Here is an 18175-nt window from a genome sequence, read left to right on the forward strand (position 1 = left end):
GCGCACTGGCAGTGTTCTATGTGTTGCCCAGGCAGGGCTGGAGAAAAGTGCATCAGGCCTACTTCTTCCCTCCTAATGTTCTTGTTCCCTTTAATTCACACATGACTTTCTGAATCTGTAAAAGAAAGCTCTTTTTAAGTGAACCAACATGGTGGCATTCTTGAAAATGCTCTACATTCAAATGTCAGCCAACAAATCAATATGGGTTTTATTATACGTTCCTCTTTAGGACAAAACCTACTGCCCAACATTAATCCATCACACGGAATGTAGTTGCTGTTTAACAACTGAGGAGCTAAATTCCCCATTTCTGTAGCTCAATGGCCCCTCTAAGGGCGGTGCCCAGGTGCTTTGGTGAAAGCCATTTTTCACACAGTTACAGCTCTGATTTCCTAAAAGGTCATTAGCAGTCTCTACCTTCAGGCAGAAGCACTTGAAGCACCGTCTGAGGACTGCCTCTTCTGTTTTTAGCTTGAAAGATTTGAAGAATGCCTCAAATCAGTCCCCTGAGGCCAAGGCACCAGTGGGAGATTTACCACCACAAACTCAGCAACCAGATGCCAACAAGGTGGGTGTGTTAGGAACATCAGGCATTTATAAATTTCAAAATGCGAGCTGTTCTGAGCAGCACAAGGAAATCTCCGGCTGTCCTGCCCAGGACACGAATCATCCCTTTGTCCAGCGGATCCACGCTCTACACAACATCCACCCACTAGTCACTCAGCAGCAGGCTCACTCACCAGATAACTGTCAAGGTATCCCAGTGCTTGTGTTCAACTCACCTTTATTTTACTTAATAATGGCTCCAAAGCACAAGAGTAGTGATGCTGGCACTTTGGGTATGCTAGAGAAGTCGTACAGTGCTTCCTTTAAGTGAAAAGGTGAAAGTTCTCGACTTAATAAGGAAAGAAAAAAAATCATACACTGAGGTTGCTAAGATCTACGGTAACTTTTATTACACTATATTGTTATAATTGTTCTATTTTATTATTATTGCTGTTAATCTCTTACTGTGCCTAGTTTATAAATTAAACGTTATCATCACAGGTATGTATGCAGAGGAAAAAAGACTGTATATGTAGGGTCCAGTACTACCCGCGGTTTCAGGACATGCACTGGGGGTCTAGAACGTATCCCCGTTGGATGGGGGCGCTGCTGTAGTAAGATAAGCTCCACCTCTGAGCTGTGAGAGGCCAGGAGCATGCTTAGGGGAAACTCCCTCTTCCTGGGAACTCAAGTGTCCCCAGAAGTCTCCTCCAACACTTACCTCAATGCGTCCACACGGGGAAGGACACGTGAGGGCTAAGCAGCTGTGTCCACAGAGCAGAGAGACAAGCCCCTCGCTTCCTGATAGACCCTGTTCTCTCCTAGGACAAGCTGAATGGCGCCTGTACCCACCTCCTGCCTTCCTAAGGGAGGAGACTGCAGTGAGGACAAGGAGCTGGCCTACGCCTGCTAAATGAGAAGAAGGCTGCTCTCTGGCAGGGCTCTCGCTCCATTTTTAATTGTGGATTTTAAACTGCGTGGCAGGGAGAGCAACGCCAAGCCCCCAACGTCTCCCAACAAAACCTTCAGTGACGTCCACAAAGCTCACTAATGCTTGTGTAGGAGCAGAATACCAAGAAGTGCTACTTTCTGCAAGTGCTGATGCCAGCTGAAAAGGGAGATGACGGCATGGACCTGTGAACTGCATCCCCACGTCAGGACAGCCCAAGGAATTCCAGACACAGACACACCACAGCTGTTGAACAGAGGTCCCCTGTAGAGGTCGAGGTCCACCTGTAGCCGCCCCTGACGCAGGAAGGGTTAATAGTCACTGGAAAAGGCTTGCCAACCAACTGTGACCCGGAGGTGAGAAGGCCGGTTAGCCAATGACGGGTAAGACCTCCAGGGGGAGGCAACCTAAGCCAGGCATCGGTCGCCCAGGGGCACAGATGGAGACACAATATCGATATCAGGAACAGGAGGAGCCGTTGCCTAGGAGGCCTTGCCTGCTCCAAGATAAAAATATACAAGCACAGCAAAAACATGATAATATCAAAACAGAGGCCGAGGGAGGGCTCCTTGAGAAATCACCAAGAATTCTTGGCATTCGCTAATTACTTCATCCAGAACACCTGTGTATGTTTAACAGCTGTAAGCTATGCATATATTGAAACGCTGGTCATAATAAACTCAGAGTGGCCATCAGCCCTCTCTGCATCTATCCTGATGTGTACATTGGATTGCGACACTGACACCACCCCACGACAGAAGTGGAATCTCGGGCAATTTCTTCACCTCTCTGTTTGTAAAACAGGGTAAGGGTGAGGCTCCCATGAAACACTGCACATAAAGGCTTTAGCACCGTGCTCCACATATAGTACTACTAACATTCAATAACTCTAATGTCTTGTGTTTCAATAATGATCCAGTTTTTATAATAAGCACATATTTGCTTCTGTGATATGATAGTACCTGTTCTGCCTCCCTCACAATTGTCAGGAACACTGACAGGCAAGAATATGCTCTGGAAAGCATAAATCCAGAGCCAAGATCTAAAAAGTATCAATTAGAGCACACTTTATATAAAAACCACACTCAAAGGGAAGTCTATAGCCCAAAATGCTTTTATCATTTAAAAAAAAAAAAAAAGGCAGGCAAAGAATCAATTCAAAATGGCCAACTAAGCCCAAAAATTTACCTCCTCTTCCGTTAAAATGACAGAACAGCAGCAAAATAAAGTTAAACACCCACCACAGAGAGAATGGTAAAGGGATGCTGGCTGACAAGAGATTTAAACACATCTCTGGAAACTGTCGGTAGAGGAGGTCTGCTGAGGCACGTGCCTCATTTTTCCTACCTAACAATGATGAATTAACTCCCCATTCATAAAATCACGGTCAGCGCTGGACGGTCCCTCCAATTATCCAATTCTCTGGTTCTCGGAGCGCAGCGAGGCTGAGAAGGGCAGGGACAGCATCACCTGGGGCCTCAGCCTAACACAGGTACCGGCTCCTCAGGCCTCCTGCTGGGCAGGGGAAGGAGGGTACAAAGCGATGGAACACATGGGAGCCACCATTCCAGCCCAACAATCTCATTTTCAGATTGGAAATTGAGGATGAAAAATTCAAAGTCACTTCTCTAGCTCAGAGCTCACGCTAGGGAGTGACGCCCAGGTGGGACCCAGGACCGCCAAGCACTGCCCAACAACCCCCACCCAAAGCCACCCACCACCAACATGCCACTCAACCAGATGGTATCAGAGCATCTAGAAGCACAACTACTTTCCCTTTTACAGCTGCTGAGTCAGATAAGAAGCCAGACACCCAGTGAAAGATCACACACAGCCCCAGGCTGGCTCCTGGCTCTCGCACTCTCTCTCTCTCATTACAGTTCAGTACTTTCCTCAGACTTCTTCCTTAGGAACTCTTGTTTATTTTGAGTATTAAAAGTACCATGAGGATGGCACATTGTTCTTCGATCACAGCTCTGGGATCCCAGAGCCTGCTCTGCCCCCTAGAGATATCCTTCCGTGTCCTAGGAGCAGCCACCACTCCACCCCACACACAAAGAAAAGCAAAAAGAAAAGGATTAAGTACACAATTGTTTAATAGAAGCTGTTCATTGACTGTAAATGATTCTATATAAAAGAACCTTAGTTTAAAAATGTTTAAGGAAGTTTAAAAACATTTAAGAAGCCACACCCACCACAGGAGGTGATCAAACACACTTGGGTGAAGTTATGTAAAAGCTGTTTGCAAATTGTTGAGGATCCCAGCAGATGCCTGGAGAATCTTTAGTTCTTCTGTCCACAATGTTTCCACTAAAGTAAGCTGGTTTATCAAAGCGATTTCTTCAGCTTTCATACGAGAAACCTGGAAGTTATTTTTAAATGATTTTTTATGGTAGTAAAACATACACAAACATAAAATTTACCATTTGACCACTCCGAAATGTATAATTCAGTGGCATTAAGTCCACTCACAATGTTATGTAACCATCACCACTACACATCTCCAAAACTTTTTCATCATCTCAAACTGAAACTCTGTATCCATGAAACACTAACTACCATCTCACCCTCCCCAAACCCCTGGTAACCGCTATTCTACTTTCTGTCTCTATGAATTTGCCTATTCAAGATGCCTTATGTAAGGGGGATCATACAATACTTGTCTTTTTGTATTCCGGTTTACTTCACTTAGCATAATGCCTTCAAGGTTCATTTAAATTATTTTTTAATCCAGCAATGTTTTCACTCAAATGAGTGATTTCTCATTTAATTAAAACATTTACTACATAAAAATAAAAAACAAAGAGTACTTAAAAATTTATTACCAAGAATTCATGTAACAACTTCACCTATTAAAAGGTGTAGATAAAAAAAATAGTCAAAAAACAGAAATTACATCAACGTTCATCTATGTAAAGCATTAAACAATGCCCTGATAAGGTGTACTATCCCTATCCAACAGGCACAAAATAAGTAACTTCTTAATCAAAACACTTCTTCAAGAAAATGATGCAATATTCTAGAAACATACCTTCTGAAGCATAGCATTAGTCTCTTCTATGAAATAACGGCATATTTTCTGGGCTACGTCCAAACTTGTCTTCTCATTTGTATCTGAAATTATTTCCCCAAGAAGTACTTTTTTCCAGCACGTACTAGAACCAAAACGTTGAGTAAGATCATTTCAGCAGGCTCTCAAAAAATAAAGAAGGCTTTTACACTTCAACACAACACAAAACTCTTTTTTCTATTTTTCCAGAATCATAGTAAAAGTCATTCCATAAGGAGATTCCCCAAACCTCCCGCCACATGCAGTTCCTGTGCTGAAGCAGACAAGGTACATAAGAAAGAAGGAACATCTGAAAATAAGAAGCAAGGGGACTGGCACTCTTTGCAGGCAGGGACTGAATTTTATCATCCCAACCCTGTGTCCGGCAAGTAAGTGAGTGAGTCACATCCACCAGCCACAGGAATAGAGCAGGAGACAGGACAGGAAGGGGAGTCCATGGCCCCAAGGACTAGGGACTACAGAGCATAGGCGGCAGTGCTTCCTCTCTTCAAGGGACAGTCTTTCCTCAAATATGGCAAACTGAATGGGACACATTTCACAAAGTAAAATGCTCTACAGATGGGAGGAGGAATCTACCGTGAAGCCTTCCTCTACGTGCAGGGCATTCCCACTTTATATTATGAAAGTTGGGAGGAAATCGGGTTGAGTGGGCAGGTGGGGCCAACTTTCTGCAGGCAGAAGAGTGTAGGTGTTTCAGGGTAGGCAAAGGGGAGCCACAGCAGGATGCAGAGCCAGAAGGTGGCAGAGAAAAATCTGTACACCAGGAAGAAGTAGGAACCAGGGAGGAGGAGGGTGGAGGAACAGACGCTGGATGCGGAGAATTCGGGAGTGGAAGTGGCTTGGAAGGGGTAAGGTAACATCAGAGTGGACATACACATAGGTCACTTAGAAATTCAGAACAGCCAACAAGCCACAAAGGGAGTAAAGTCTTAAGTCTTCAGCTTTAGAGACGATGGTTGAAACCTCAGGAATAGATAAATTCTCAGGAAAGAAAGCAAGGAAGGAAGGAAATTACTATGTGCCAGGCACAGTGTTTCATACACAACCATTATCTAATTTAAGCTTCACAATTACCGGGCAAAGAAGGCATTATTATCCCTACATTAGACACAAAGAAACTGAGAATCGGGAATGATAAAGAACTCACTCTAAGTGACAAAGCTTAGGAGAGGCAGTAATTGCTGCAAACACATGTCAGGCAGAATCCCAACCACGTTCTCTTTCTGCCACACCATTCCAGACAGTTGGAAATAACTCGAAGGGAAGAAAAGAGGCCTGAGGATGACCTCTGAGAAACATCCAGTTGTTTCATTTAATTCGAGGTTGACATGCATGGAAAGGACTCATACTGATTTCCAAGAAGGATTTAAGGAAGCTTACATGGGTACCCATGAGATAAAACAGAATGTAAGATGAATGGACAGGGGAAAATAAGACAAAGGGAAGATGAGAAGAAGAAAGATAAGATACACTCAGGATAAATTGTATGCCTTAAAATCCTGCACATTTGGATGGACCACATATTTGCCTCTTAAGTTTTCTAGTGAACAGTAAAAAAAGAAAAGAAACATAGAGACAGAATTCACAGTGACTGTAAGATAATACAAACCATCTGCTGAGAACAAACTCAACTATTTCTGGTGTGAGATCGGGGAGTAATTTTTCTCCCCAAGTCCCTACAGAAAAAGAAGGAAGCAATACCATAAACCATAACACAACAAGCATCACTGAATGAGCACCAACTCCTTCTAGGCACTGTGTTAAGGGCTATTCCTAGACATTATCTCATTTAATCCTTGCAACTGCTCAAGGGGGGTGTCACCATCTTCAGGAAGTCCTCCACACATAGCAAGGGCTCAGTGAGAGAAACTAAGTGGTGGGCATTACCCATGACTCCTTAACAAGGACCCAGACTGAAGGAGCTCCAGAGCTGGGGAGGGCACAGTTCTTACCACGCTGGGGGAAGGACCCACAGCCTCAAGGAAATATTAAGGAGCCTGACCAGGATGCGAGTCTACACTGGGGTCTCCTCCGCCTACCTCCTCCATGGAAACATCCAGGCCTCTTCTGGAGCAAGGGTCTCGATCTGCCCCCAGGGCAGAGTCAGGTGGGGCCCCTGCTCAGGAGCTCTGCTGGCTCCCACGAAAACCCTACCCACTCAGAGATTTTCCTCTAAACAGTGCCAATGCCCACACTTTTTGAAGTGTTGACCCTGAACAATCAGCTGCAGGTCACCAGGGGGAAATATCTGAGTAGAGACTAAAGAGTTCTCAGGACCAGGTACTCTGATTATGACTCTAAAACCAAAATTCCAGAAATGGTGAAAACTTAGAAGTGAAAAACTCATGACATAGGCAACTTACATAAAGAATAAGCAACCTCAACAAACAACGGAATTCCCTTCTCCTCTCAGGCTGGGTATTGAACGTAAGCTGAAAAACCCACAAAATCATGTCCAGACTGTAATGACAGCTCATGACCAACACAGATAAAACTTACAACTCTTCAGCTTCCAGATATAACAACTTGAGAGCTGTGAGCAACCTCCAGGATGGCCCGTCCCATCCAAATGTCAAATTTCTAAAGCAGAAAAACAAATAACAACAAATCCATCATTTCGGTACCTCATGACACATGGCAAATGGTTGAAGAGCCAAACATTTTTTTAATGGGGCTAACCATTATGTAACCTGCAATCTTGGTCACAAAGACAAAAGAGAAAAATAAGTCTGCAAATATTTAAGAATAAAGCCTGAGTAACAGAAAATTCTTTATATTTTAAAAAAAAGAAGAAAAAGCTATTTTCCAATTAATTCAGTAAGAAGCTGAACGTGGATGATGGGCCACAGCAAGAGGGCATGTGTCACATGTCACAGTGATACGAACGATGAAGAATCTGGACTATCCTGGATGCCAAACAAATGGCAGCCACGACAGCTGGACTGCACTCACCCTTCGCTGCATTATTTAAAACTTAATTTTATCTACAGAAGAAAGTTTGAAAGAGAGAACCCTGAACCCTGTTTACCCCATTTGGAGTGGAATCACCTAGCCCTGCCCCCCACCCCAAGAGCCTGCACCATGTGGCTGAGTGACTGAGGGCCAGCCTGGCCTGCAGGTAGGAGCCCAAGGCCATCCCACCTGACCACATGCTAGAGACAAGCTCACACTGGGACACCAATCAATACATGCAGGGCTCTCTTTTGGTACAATAATTTAACATTTCAAGCTTGTATCTTATGTCCCCAAATAAGTTTCTTGAAAAGTATCTTATGCTCCTTGTGTGCCCCACAACATCAAGCACAATTTACTGTACAGAGTAGGTGCTCAATAAACACCTAACTGTCAACTGGTACAAGTCAGGATAGCTCTCACACCTACAAAAACCCTAACCATGGGGGTGGGCTCCATGGCCTAGTGGTTAAGTTTGGCACGCTCCACTTCAGTGGCCCAGGTTTGGTTCCCAGGCGCAGACCTACAGCGCTCGGCAGTGGCCATGCTGCAGTGGTGTCCCACATATAAAATAGAGGAAGACTGGCAGAGATGTTAGCTCAGGCCAAATCTTCCTCAGAAAAAGAAAAAAAAAAAAAACCCTAACCCTCAATTTTTTCATCAAAATTTCCTGAAGGAATAATTTTGAGAGCGAGAGAGAAAAACACTTACTCTATAAAGTCATGATCCTTTAAAATGGAAATCTTTTTCTTCATCTGTTTATCTGTTGATGGAAGATATTTAACAAGTATATCTGCATAAAAAAAACAGAACAAGAATTAGGGTGTCATTCCAACAAAAGTGTGGGCCTTTCCTTCTCAAGTTATTTTCCTTCTCATTAGCAATCAAGACATACGTAAAGAGTTTGACCTAATTCACACCAAAAAAGTCTATTTTTCAGAGCCAAGTCAATGAGGTCATTATCTACTCCTTGAAAAGCTAAAAGAATTCCAAGGCAGGGGAGAAAACGTCCCCAATCTCAGCTCATGCTCCCTAAGCAAATCAGGCAACAACCAGGTAATTAAGACATCAGCAGGACCGCTGAGAAGTTCACTCACCAAAAGTCTACATTCTGTACAAACATGAGGAAATGTTTACAATATTAAGTGTTTAAAAGTCAGAATTCAAAACTGTCTGGATGTGAGTGATTACAATCACAAACAGTTGAAAGTGAACATGCAAAGTTAACAGAGCTTATTTGGGGTAGAAGGATAATGAGAGATTTTTCTATTTTTAAAAGTTCTTTTTATATTTCTCTGTTTTTATTTTTTAAATGCAAAAACAATTAAATGTCAATTTTATTCGAATCATTTGACCAATCAATATTTCATGGTCATCAATCTGAAGATTACTCTGATAATATGACACTAATCTCAAAGCTAGTTTTCTAAGAGACCCAGCGAGGCCCAGTTTTTGCCTTGCTTTTTCCTTCTGCTGAGGAAGATTGTCCCTGAGCTAACATCTGTGCCAATCTACCTCTACTTCATATGTGGGTCACCACCACAGCACAGCTGACGAGTGGTGTAGGTCCACGCCCAGGATCTGAACCCATGAATCTGGGCTGCCAAAGCAGAGCGCATAGAACTTAACCACTATGCCATGGGGCCAGCCCCCCTGCTTTTCTATTTTTATTTTGAGAAATAACATTATTATTCTGCTGATAGGATGCAGTAATATCACCTTGACCAAGTTTCTCTTTCCACTAGAACTTATATTAAAACCACCTCAAATTATACACTTGGTCAATCTCTGGCCATTTCTTCATGGCCCAGAAAACTGTTTGTCTGCTGCTTCAGGAGAGGAAAAACATCAGTCTTCTATGTACCGTTTTTAATATTATATTTGGAATTTTCACAGCACGAATTTACGAGCTAAATTATTATTTTAAAAAGTCATACCAATGATGATGGCTAGTAAGTCACAAAAGAGCAGAAATGAAATCAACCTTGCATCATGACACTGAACTCTGAAGACAAGGGATGTGTAAGGTACTCACCTCTGTGATTAGCACAATGCCTTACACATGGTAGGTGCTTAATAAGTATTTTTTAATTCGTTGCTAATTCTATTCTATCCTTAGTGACAGCGACAATGTCTCAGTATAAAGATTTCCATTTCTTTCCATCTATTAATACTGTATTTATCTCCTTTGCAGTTTTCCTTTTCTTCCATCCTATCATCTGACCTGATGCAATAAAACATTTCTCGGTTCTTCCCACCATCAATAAAGATCAACGCTTTGTTGTTTTTACTTCAACATTAAAATTACATGGTCAATAAGAGTAAGGCCACCCTGCCTGGGAGAAAATTAATGATGTACATTGTAAGGTTTTGCCATTTTTATTAAAACAAAATAAATACATCCCCAGATGGGGGGGGAAATCCTATCATCTTAGTGGTAAGAACAAAGTTGACTTCAACCTTTTGAGACATAAACACAAGCATGAGGGTTGTGGATGGAAACAAATCCATATTCCAGGAGTAGCCGTTGGTTATCATGAGGGCCATAGCAGATGAATACCTCTTCATGTTTTCTACAACTTGAAACTGTTCTAATTTCATAACAGCGAGTTTCCTCATTAAATGCTGCTTTCACCTAGAAAGGAAAGTTGTTAAAGGTTTTTTTAAAGCTAACCACAAAACTAAAAAGATTAAGATTAATTTAAGCCAGATGCAGCTTTCAAACACTCATCCCTGAATTCAGCCACATGTGGAAAACAATGCCACAACTGCACGTCAGCCTCTTTTGTTCACCCCATCGGTGAGGGAGGGAGTCCTGCCTGAGGGGTCTTAGGATCCTGCCAAACACACTACACCTGACAACAGACTGATGAGACTGACAGCAGTTTATTAGCCACATATACAGCCTGGGGTAGAGGATGCAGCAACAATGCAATGACCAGACAGGGGCTGTACTCGGGAGCAGAGGGACCAGCAGGGGCCATGGGAAGCAGGCTTTGCAGTAACGAGAGGATGTGATGACCCCCGGTTCCCGTAGGAAGATGTGATTTGCTTTTTGAATAATTTCAAGGGCTGGCAAGGAGGTGAAACCTGTTAGGTCAAGGACTAGGTCAGGGACGGCTGGCCCAGGTGATAGGGAGACTAGCCGAGGGGAAGCCTTTCCCCCTAGGTGGGGGGAATATCTGGTGAGAGCAGGCAAACTCAGGGTCAGGCCTTCGGGGCCTGCGAGGCCCAAAGATGTCAAGGCAGCATAGGAAATTTCAGGTCTTACAACAGCTCAAAAGCTGTGTGATCTTAGTTGTAACTGTGACATTGGCTGATGCCATCATACGGATTTGGGGACAATTTTGTTAGTTAACAGGTATAGAAGAAAAAAACCCAAGAAGAACTAACTGCTCCCCCACAATAAGGAGTGGGTACTGAGGTCTCCTTTCTGAGCAGCCAGTCCCAGGGAGATGAGGATGAGTAACAGGCTGAATTCCTTAGCTTGCAGCATCAACAAGAGATCAGGACCATGGTTTAGAGTTTCATGCCAAAAGTCAGCTGCAGTACACTCTACTTTTTTGTGTATGTGAGGAAGATTGGCCCTGAGCTAACATCTGTGCCAATCTTCCTCTACTTTGTATATGGGATGCCACCACAGCATGGCGTGACGAGTAGTATACAGGTCCACATCCCGGAGCAGAACCCATGAACCCTGGACCACCAAAGCAGAGCACATGAACTTAACCACTATGCCACCAGGCTGGCCCCTGCAACACACTCTAGACAAGAGGTCAGCAATATTTTTCCATAAAGGGCCAGAGTGTGAATATTTTAGGCTTTGCTAGGGTCCCCAGACCACAGGCCTACAGGCTGTAGTTTGCAGTGCCACTAAACACAACTATAAAAACACTGGTTTGGAGCACTAACAACCCAATAAAAAAAAAGGTCAAGCCAATGGGGACTGAGTCCCTGAGACCAGCACCCTGTTGTACAACACACCCCCAACATTATTTCATTGATATCAACCACGTAAACATACTTGTAACCTCAGTCACCTGTGATTCATGTTGTTAGAGATGCATCTTTCTACAAAAGCAAAAGACAGACAAGCAAGGAAATTGTCCTGGCCTAAGAAAGCACAATAGGGGCCTCCCTACACTCTCCTCTCACTGGCATGTGGGCTAACCAGGCATCATCAATCTTCTCAGGGTGGTGTGGGGCATGAAGAGGACAGCAGGAGCACGGGTCCCAGGCAGCGTGCCCCAAGAGTACCGTGAATGGGTCACAGGTGAGGCGGCATACAACACCCTTTGCCCTCAAAGCAGGCTTTGCCGCAACATGCCCTAAAGAAATAATCACCTCCTTTATGAGCCACAGGGGAGGAGGGCTGGGGAAGAAGAGATCTGTGAGTGTCTCCCAGAGTGGGATTCTTTCATCATTTCCCAGGCTCCTTCTCCCCACAAACATTCAGCCATTTGTTAAGCATTTACTAGACGCCGACCACGTGCCAGGCCCTGCACTGATCACTGGGGTTACAAGAAGGAACGAGGCAAAGTCCCCAACTCCTAAGACTGTAGAGTTCAGAGGGGGAAGGAGCAGGTTAATCAGGGATCACAGCAAAAATAACTGCTGACAGTAGTGTCTCCAAGTGTACAAGGAGGAGACAGGAAGGACTCTGTACTAGGGTGGGGGAAGAAGGGGCGGGCTGCTGGGTAAGCCAGTCCACGGGATACAACAAAAGTCTCTGGAGAGCAGAGTGTGAAAACGGGCAGAGGAAAAGGACACCAGGAAGGGTCAGGAGGAAAGACAGGAGCGTACCTGACAGCAGGGGGGTTTGCCCAAAGCCAGCTACACCTTTCCCTGTGGTTTCACTCAGGATTCAAAGTCACAAGTTCTACATGCTGGAGTCCTTCCTATCCAAACAGAACCTGTGTCCTCTTGTCAACTTCTCACCTGGACGTCTGGGCTGTGATTGAGCAGATCCAGGTATGGAGCGAGCGCGTAGGTGTCTGGCTCTGCGGAAAAGCATCGCCTCCGCCTGGGCTTCATGTACACAGCTCTGGTGTTGACGGTGCACCAAGCCCACAGGAAGGCACTGTAGCTAAAGATGCTCTCAACAGCCTCGGAAAATAGAGGCTGCAGGGAAGAGAAAAAGTCTCTGGAGGAAGTAAAGAACTCCTGCAAGCGGGTTCTCTGTTCTCTGGCCTTTGCTTTCAATGGTTTGGGAAGAAGATCCACCACTTCCGGCTCCAAACAAACAGGGCAGGTGTAGGCCTTCGGTAAAACCTCCAGGTAAGGCTTCCAGACAGACCGGTCCCCAGCATGCTTTTCTGCAACCAAAAAGGTGCAGAGAGCCAGAAGAGGAGACAGAGGAGGCTGCCACCTTTTAAAATTAAAAACCGAATTAAAGGAATTACTTTTATTCAAAATATGGAGTAAGCAAGAGTTATAGACATCCTAGCGGTTTGCTCTGTCCCCAGAGGGACTGTGGCCGAACTGCCAGCACTCAGGTTTGCTCAGTGCACCCGAGAGAGGTCTTCCCTCCTCAGCGCTTTCTGCTCAGGAGCGCACCCCAGTACAAGCACTCAGTCACCCGGACACAAGGACTGACTCACTAACACGAGCTCCAGCTTGTTTGCAAGAGATTCTTTTTTGCAAAAGACCTCTTTGCTTCCAAGTTGGTTCTCTAGTTTTAACGCTTTTGCTGGAAGTCCACTGGTTTCACCTAGATAAGGATGAAAACTTGTTAGGGAAGAAAATTGGTGGGAAGAACCTAGACCTGTCCCTCCAATACAGTAACCACTAGGTACACACAGCTATCTCAACTTTAATTATTTAAGATTAAATAATACTGAAAATTCAATTCCTCAGTCACACAAGCCACATTTCAAGTGCTCAACAGCCCTATGTGGCTAGTGGCTACCACCATGGTCAATGAAGGGTGAAACATCACGATCACTGCAGAAAGTTCTATTGTAAGATACCAGCCTGCATAGAAAACTGAATATGCTCATTACACACTTGTTACAGTTCTAAAGCTTTTGTTCCTAAACTTACCCACTCTACTGCAAATTATACATTGCAGTATTTTTATTTACCAATAAAAAGATGTCATGTTGCACGAAATATATTTAGAAAAGTTTTCATTAACCTTCAAAGTCCAGATTCCTATATTACCATACTTTCTACTCAGAATTTCAGAATAATACAGTAAATGTTAATATAAAGAGGATCCTTGCTTCTACTCAGGCCAATGAAGATACATCAGCCCTCTTAAAAAATATGGCGGGGGGCGGGGGGGTGGCCAGTGGCACAGTGGTTAAGTTCTCACAGTCCGCTTTGGGGGCCCAGGGTCCACCGGTTCGGATCCTGGGTGTGGACATGGCACTGCTCATCAAGCCATGCTGTGGTAGGCGTCCCATATATAAAGTAGAGTAAGACGGGCATGGATGTCTTCCTCAAAAAAAAAATTAATAAATAAAAATATGGCAGGGGGAAAAAGGTCCAGAACTTACCCCGGGTTAAGAAACAATACAATCTTCCAACTCCCATAATATAGAAACCCCTTCTACTAAGGATATCACTCATTCTGTCCTCAGAAAGTCCCCCAATATAACAAAGGCCCAATATAAGATAAGCCAGAAAAATAGTTCTCAGCTCCCATGTTGGCCTCCTCTCTTCTACGCTAAATAAACTAAACCTTTCGTAATGTCAACAGCTCTTCTTAGCTGAAGGAGAATTCAAGCAAGTACAATAAGGGTAAAAATAAAAGCGAGTAACTAACATCTGTCAGGATCTACTATGATGGGAGAGAATGGACTGCTGGGAGTCAAGGCACTCAGCTGTCATTTACATCTGTTATCCCATTCAATCTTCATTCTCTAGGAAGTGATAGATCAGGATTCAAACCTGCATCCCAGGCAGCCTATTAAAAACATTAAAAATGCAGTTTACATTGAATTAAGTACCAACTTCATAGATCAGAGTAAACCTTTCGAACCATTTCAGATATTTATTATCTACACAAAAAGGCTGGGTCCTCATGAACCATGCCTTAGATGACACATTGCCAATGATACAGACTTTAAAGGAGAAGCCCTTGCACCAGATAAGCATATGTGCAGTCACTTACTTAGCAATGTACGCCCCTAAGTAGCTTCTGATCACTGTGTCCGTGGTGAGCAGGCAACTCTCAGGCAATGAAATAATCATCTGTCCCTCCTCACCGAAAAGAAAGGAAAGTTTAGAACACCCATGCTTGGAAAGGACCTGCGAGTATAAGTCTTTTCAAGTCCTTGATTCCACAATCACCCACTAAGAACCCGGGATAACCCAACCACAGACCACCAAAGAGCCAACCAACGGACTGGCTCCCAAGTCCCTGAGTCAGCAGATGCAGGCAAGCCTGCTCCAGCGCCAGGTACTACAGCCTCAGCAAGAATTAAAGGTTAATTACGTGACTGACACCTACCACCAGTCAATCATTCACCAGAAAGGAATGCGCTAACACTCCAACAACTCAAATAAAATTGTTCCTTCATCTTCCTATGACAGGAAATAGTGCTACCTACGGGAAACAGGCAGAAAAATTCTATCTGGTGAAATCCATGTGTCCAGGCCATTCCAGTCAATGGCCTACTCTATGTACAACCTACACCCATAAGCTAAAGAAAGGGCAGGCCACCCAGCACAAGGGTCTCGTTTTACCACCTGCAAAAGTATAGTTTTCAGTCCTCCCCCTCAGAGACAGAAGAAACACAAAGAAGAATTAAGATGTCAAGGGGGCTGGCCCCGTGGCCGAGTGGTTAAGTTCGCGTGCTCTGCTGCAGGCGGCCCAGTGTTTCGTTGGTTCGAATCCTGGGCGCGGACATGGCACTGCTCATCAAACCACGCTGAGGCAGCATCCCACATGCCACAACTAGAAGGACCCACAACGAAGAATATACAACTATGTACTGGGGGGCTTTGGGGAGAAAAAGGAAAAAAAATCTTTAAAAAAAAAAAATTAAGATGTCAAGTAATAGACCCCAGAATCAAATAAAGCACTAAGAAACTATATGTAAGATCCTGCTTTTATTATAACAGGCATCCTAGTTGGTTAAAAATCTCAGCAAAAGTCTTCTGGGTTCAATTTCTGGTTTCCTCATCTATAAATCCAGATTAAGCTGGACGATCACTACAGTCCCTTCCTATTCCAATGTCACATGACTTTCTGATTTTGAAAACAGTCACTTAATAAAATGTTCTGTAACCTGATTGTGGTAAATCTCTTCATAATCAAAACTCATTAAACTGGACATTTAAAATCTGTACATTTGCTGTGTGTAAAATATATCTCAATTTTCAAAAAGTTTAACAAAAAAGCCACATTTACGAGTACACATAAAACAACTTCCACTTATTTCATGATCTAAACAAAAACTACCCATAATTACTACTATATACATAAGAGGTACATCTCTCCTCCCCAAATTCTGCTACAGATTAAAGTTAATTATACTTCCCCTCAAAAAATAAAAATATTGCACAACGATGTGGATGTACCTAATACTATTGAGCTGTACATTTAAAAACGGCTAAGATGGTAAAATCATGTATGTTTTACCACAATGAAAAATTTTTGAATAATAAAAATAGTATAGCAGAATCACAACATTAAAAGCTACCATTCTTTAGGCTAACAAACGTTCACAGCTAGGTTTTATATAAATTAAAGAACTAAAAGTAATTTTAAATAATTAAAAATAAATTAAGGAATTAATTTCTAGCTTTACAGAAAATCGTGCACTAGATGTCCTTTAACAGCATGAAAAGAACTAAAATGACCCTTGGAGGTCATCTATGTCATTTACCTGCTCGTTTTCCAGGTGAGGAAACAGAAGCCAAGGGTTAGGAGCCTCACTCCAGGTGCCACAGCAAGCTCAAGGCAATCCTGGGGCACGCCGAGGCCACCTCCCCTCTGCCTGCTCAGGCTCTACTTACTATACTATGCACGGCCTCTCAGAGGAGAGCAGCTCCCTGCCCCGGCACATTGAAAATATGATCTGATTTATAAAATCTTGAGGCAGAGCATGCTAGTTGCCTACCCCAATGTGCCTTCTCTCCCCCTCTGCACTAACACAATCCAATCTGGAGGGCACTGTGCTAGGGAAAGGAGGACCCATCCCACCTCCCTCATAGCTGGCTGGAGACACGGACCTGGTCGCTGGCAGAGAGAAGGGGAGTGGAATTTCCTTGACAGGAGAAAATCTGCCCGTCTTCACCCCCTTGCTCCTTTCTGTTGCTCAAGCTCTAGGAGCCACACCCTGGATCTGGGGTGCAGGGCTCCATCTACACAGACAGAGAGCTGGGAAGGAGTCTGGGTCTCTGATGGCCATAGGACAGCATACCAGCCAGGTCTGCCTATCCAGGCTTGAGTACATGACAGCAAAATAAACTTATGCTCTGTTCAAGCATTGTTACTTTCAGTTTGTCTCTTATATACAGCTAACTTAATCCTAACAGACAGAACTGTATTCAAACATATCCATTAGGTAAAAAATGCCTGCACGTCTGAAATATTTTTACTTCACTTGATTTGAACCACAAAACAAAGCAGCAAATCTACATTGGGTTTCAAGGATAAGAGAGTTCTCACTTGCAGGGATATTTTGCTCATCAGCCCTCTTCCAGTACCTAGAAACACAAAGAGAGAAAAAGGGTAAATCCCACTATATCTTCAAGGTCTTAGAGATACCGTTTTGCATAAAACATGTGAATGAACTTCAAAAGCCCGCAAAGCTGAAGCTGACGTCTCGCATCCTTTGACTAGCAGGGGAAAGAGAAGATTAAGAAGCTATGTGGAAAATGTCCTGACCTCCTTTGGGTTTACAGTCCTCAAAGGGCAAAGTAAGCTTCAGAGAGGAGACCTAAAGGTCTTTCACTTTATACAGATCGGCTGCTGGGCTCTTACAGGAACCTTTAAGCACTACTCTCTCCCCTGGGGCCTACCAGCTGTGGTGGGGGCGTCTACTCCTAACGCCCACCCACCCTCAGAGGCTGGATCCTCAGCCCACTTTTACCCACTACCAGACCCAGCTTTCCCCAGTGAGGATCTTGAGAGCTCTCTGACTGGCTGACCAGTAAGCCCACACAGGTCCCACAAAGCCTGCAGACGACACTCTTCCCTCCCCGACCAGGCAACCCATCAGATGTACTCTCCTTGACTGGATGAGCTTGGCAGGGCAGATCCAGGGCCAGCTGCTCCCTGGGAGCCAAGGCCTTGGCCAGAGCAAGTCACAACAGTAACTTCACCAGGTGCACCGTCACCACCAACAACATCCAGAAGTTTACCTCTCTAGGCCCAAGGCTCCCCTCCTGCACCACAGTCAGACGACAGCTTTTCTGACAGGCGTTCGTGAAATATGACCTATAATCATTATATCGGGTCTAGAGTATTCATTCTTTCAAATTCATAGTTCTTGACCTTTTTTCTCCCAGCTGGAAGAGAATATAATTCAGCAAAGGTCAACTCCTGCAGGACTACCAGAAGCTCCTGGTTCAGGGAGGGAATTCCTGCCTTGAGTCCTGAATCCGGAGTCTAGCAAGTTTGATTTGATGAGTCCTAACTCATCTCCCCACCCAGAAGCATAGTGTCAGCCTAGACACACGGTTTTGGTTTTAAGAACTTAGTT

The 18175-nt window shown here is 44.1% G+C and overlaps 1 protein-coding gene across 17 annotated transcripts in view; it reads right to left on the minus strand.

The window, feature by feature from the left end:
* Window positions 1-3573: 3573 nt before the first annotated feature.
* SETD4 (SET domain containing 4) overlaps window positions 3574-18175 on the minus strand; it is a 162766-nt gene continuing 148164 nt past the window's right edge. For 9 of the 17 annotated variants that reach the window (XM_070488832.1, XM_044751110.2, XM_070488833.1 and 6 more), the window contains 8 exons: window positions 17140-17177; window positions 14635-14723; window positions 12456-12885; window positions 9978-10152; window positions 8229-8310; window positions 7065-7145; window positions 4527-4650; window positions 3574-3857 (listed from right to left, as the gene is read on the minus strand). In XM_070488832.1, the coding sequence (XP_070344933.1) occupies window positions 3723-3857; window positions 4527-4650; window positions 7065-7145; window positions 8229-8310; window positions 9978-10152; window positions 12456-12885; window positions 14635-14723; window positions 17140-17177 (1154 nt within the window). In that variant the 3' untranslated portion in view covers window positions 3574-3722. Of the gene's footprint in view, window positions 3858-4526; window positions 4651-7064; window positions 7146-8228; window positions 8311-9977; window positions 10153-12455; window positions 12886-14634; window positions 14724-16354; window positions 17178-17834; window positions 18136-18175 lie in introns of those variants that run through there. The other 8 variants (XM_070488840.1, XM_070488838.1, XM_070488839.1 and 5 more) reach the window with 6 other exon arrangements.

Source organism: Equus asinus, chromosome 18 (assembly GCF_041296235.1).
Source record: "Equus asinus isolate D_3611 breed Donkey chromosome 18, EquAss-T2T_v2, whole genome shotgun sequence".
Taxonomy (NCBI): Eukaryota; Metazoa; Chordata; class Mammalia; order Perissodactyla; family Equidae; genus Equus; species Equus asinus.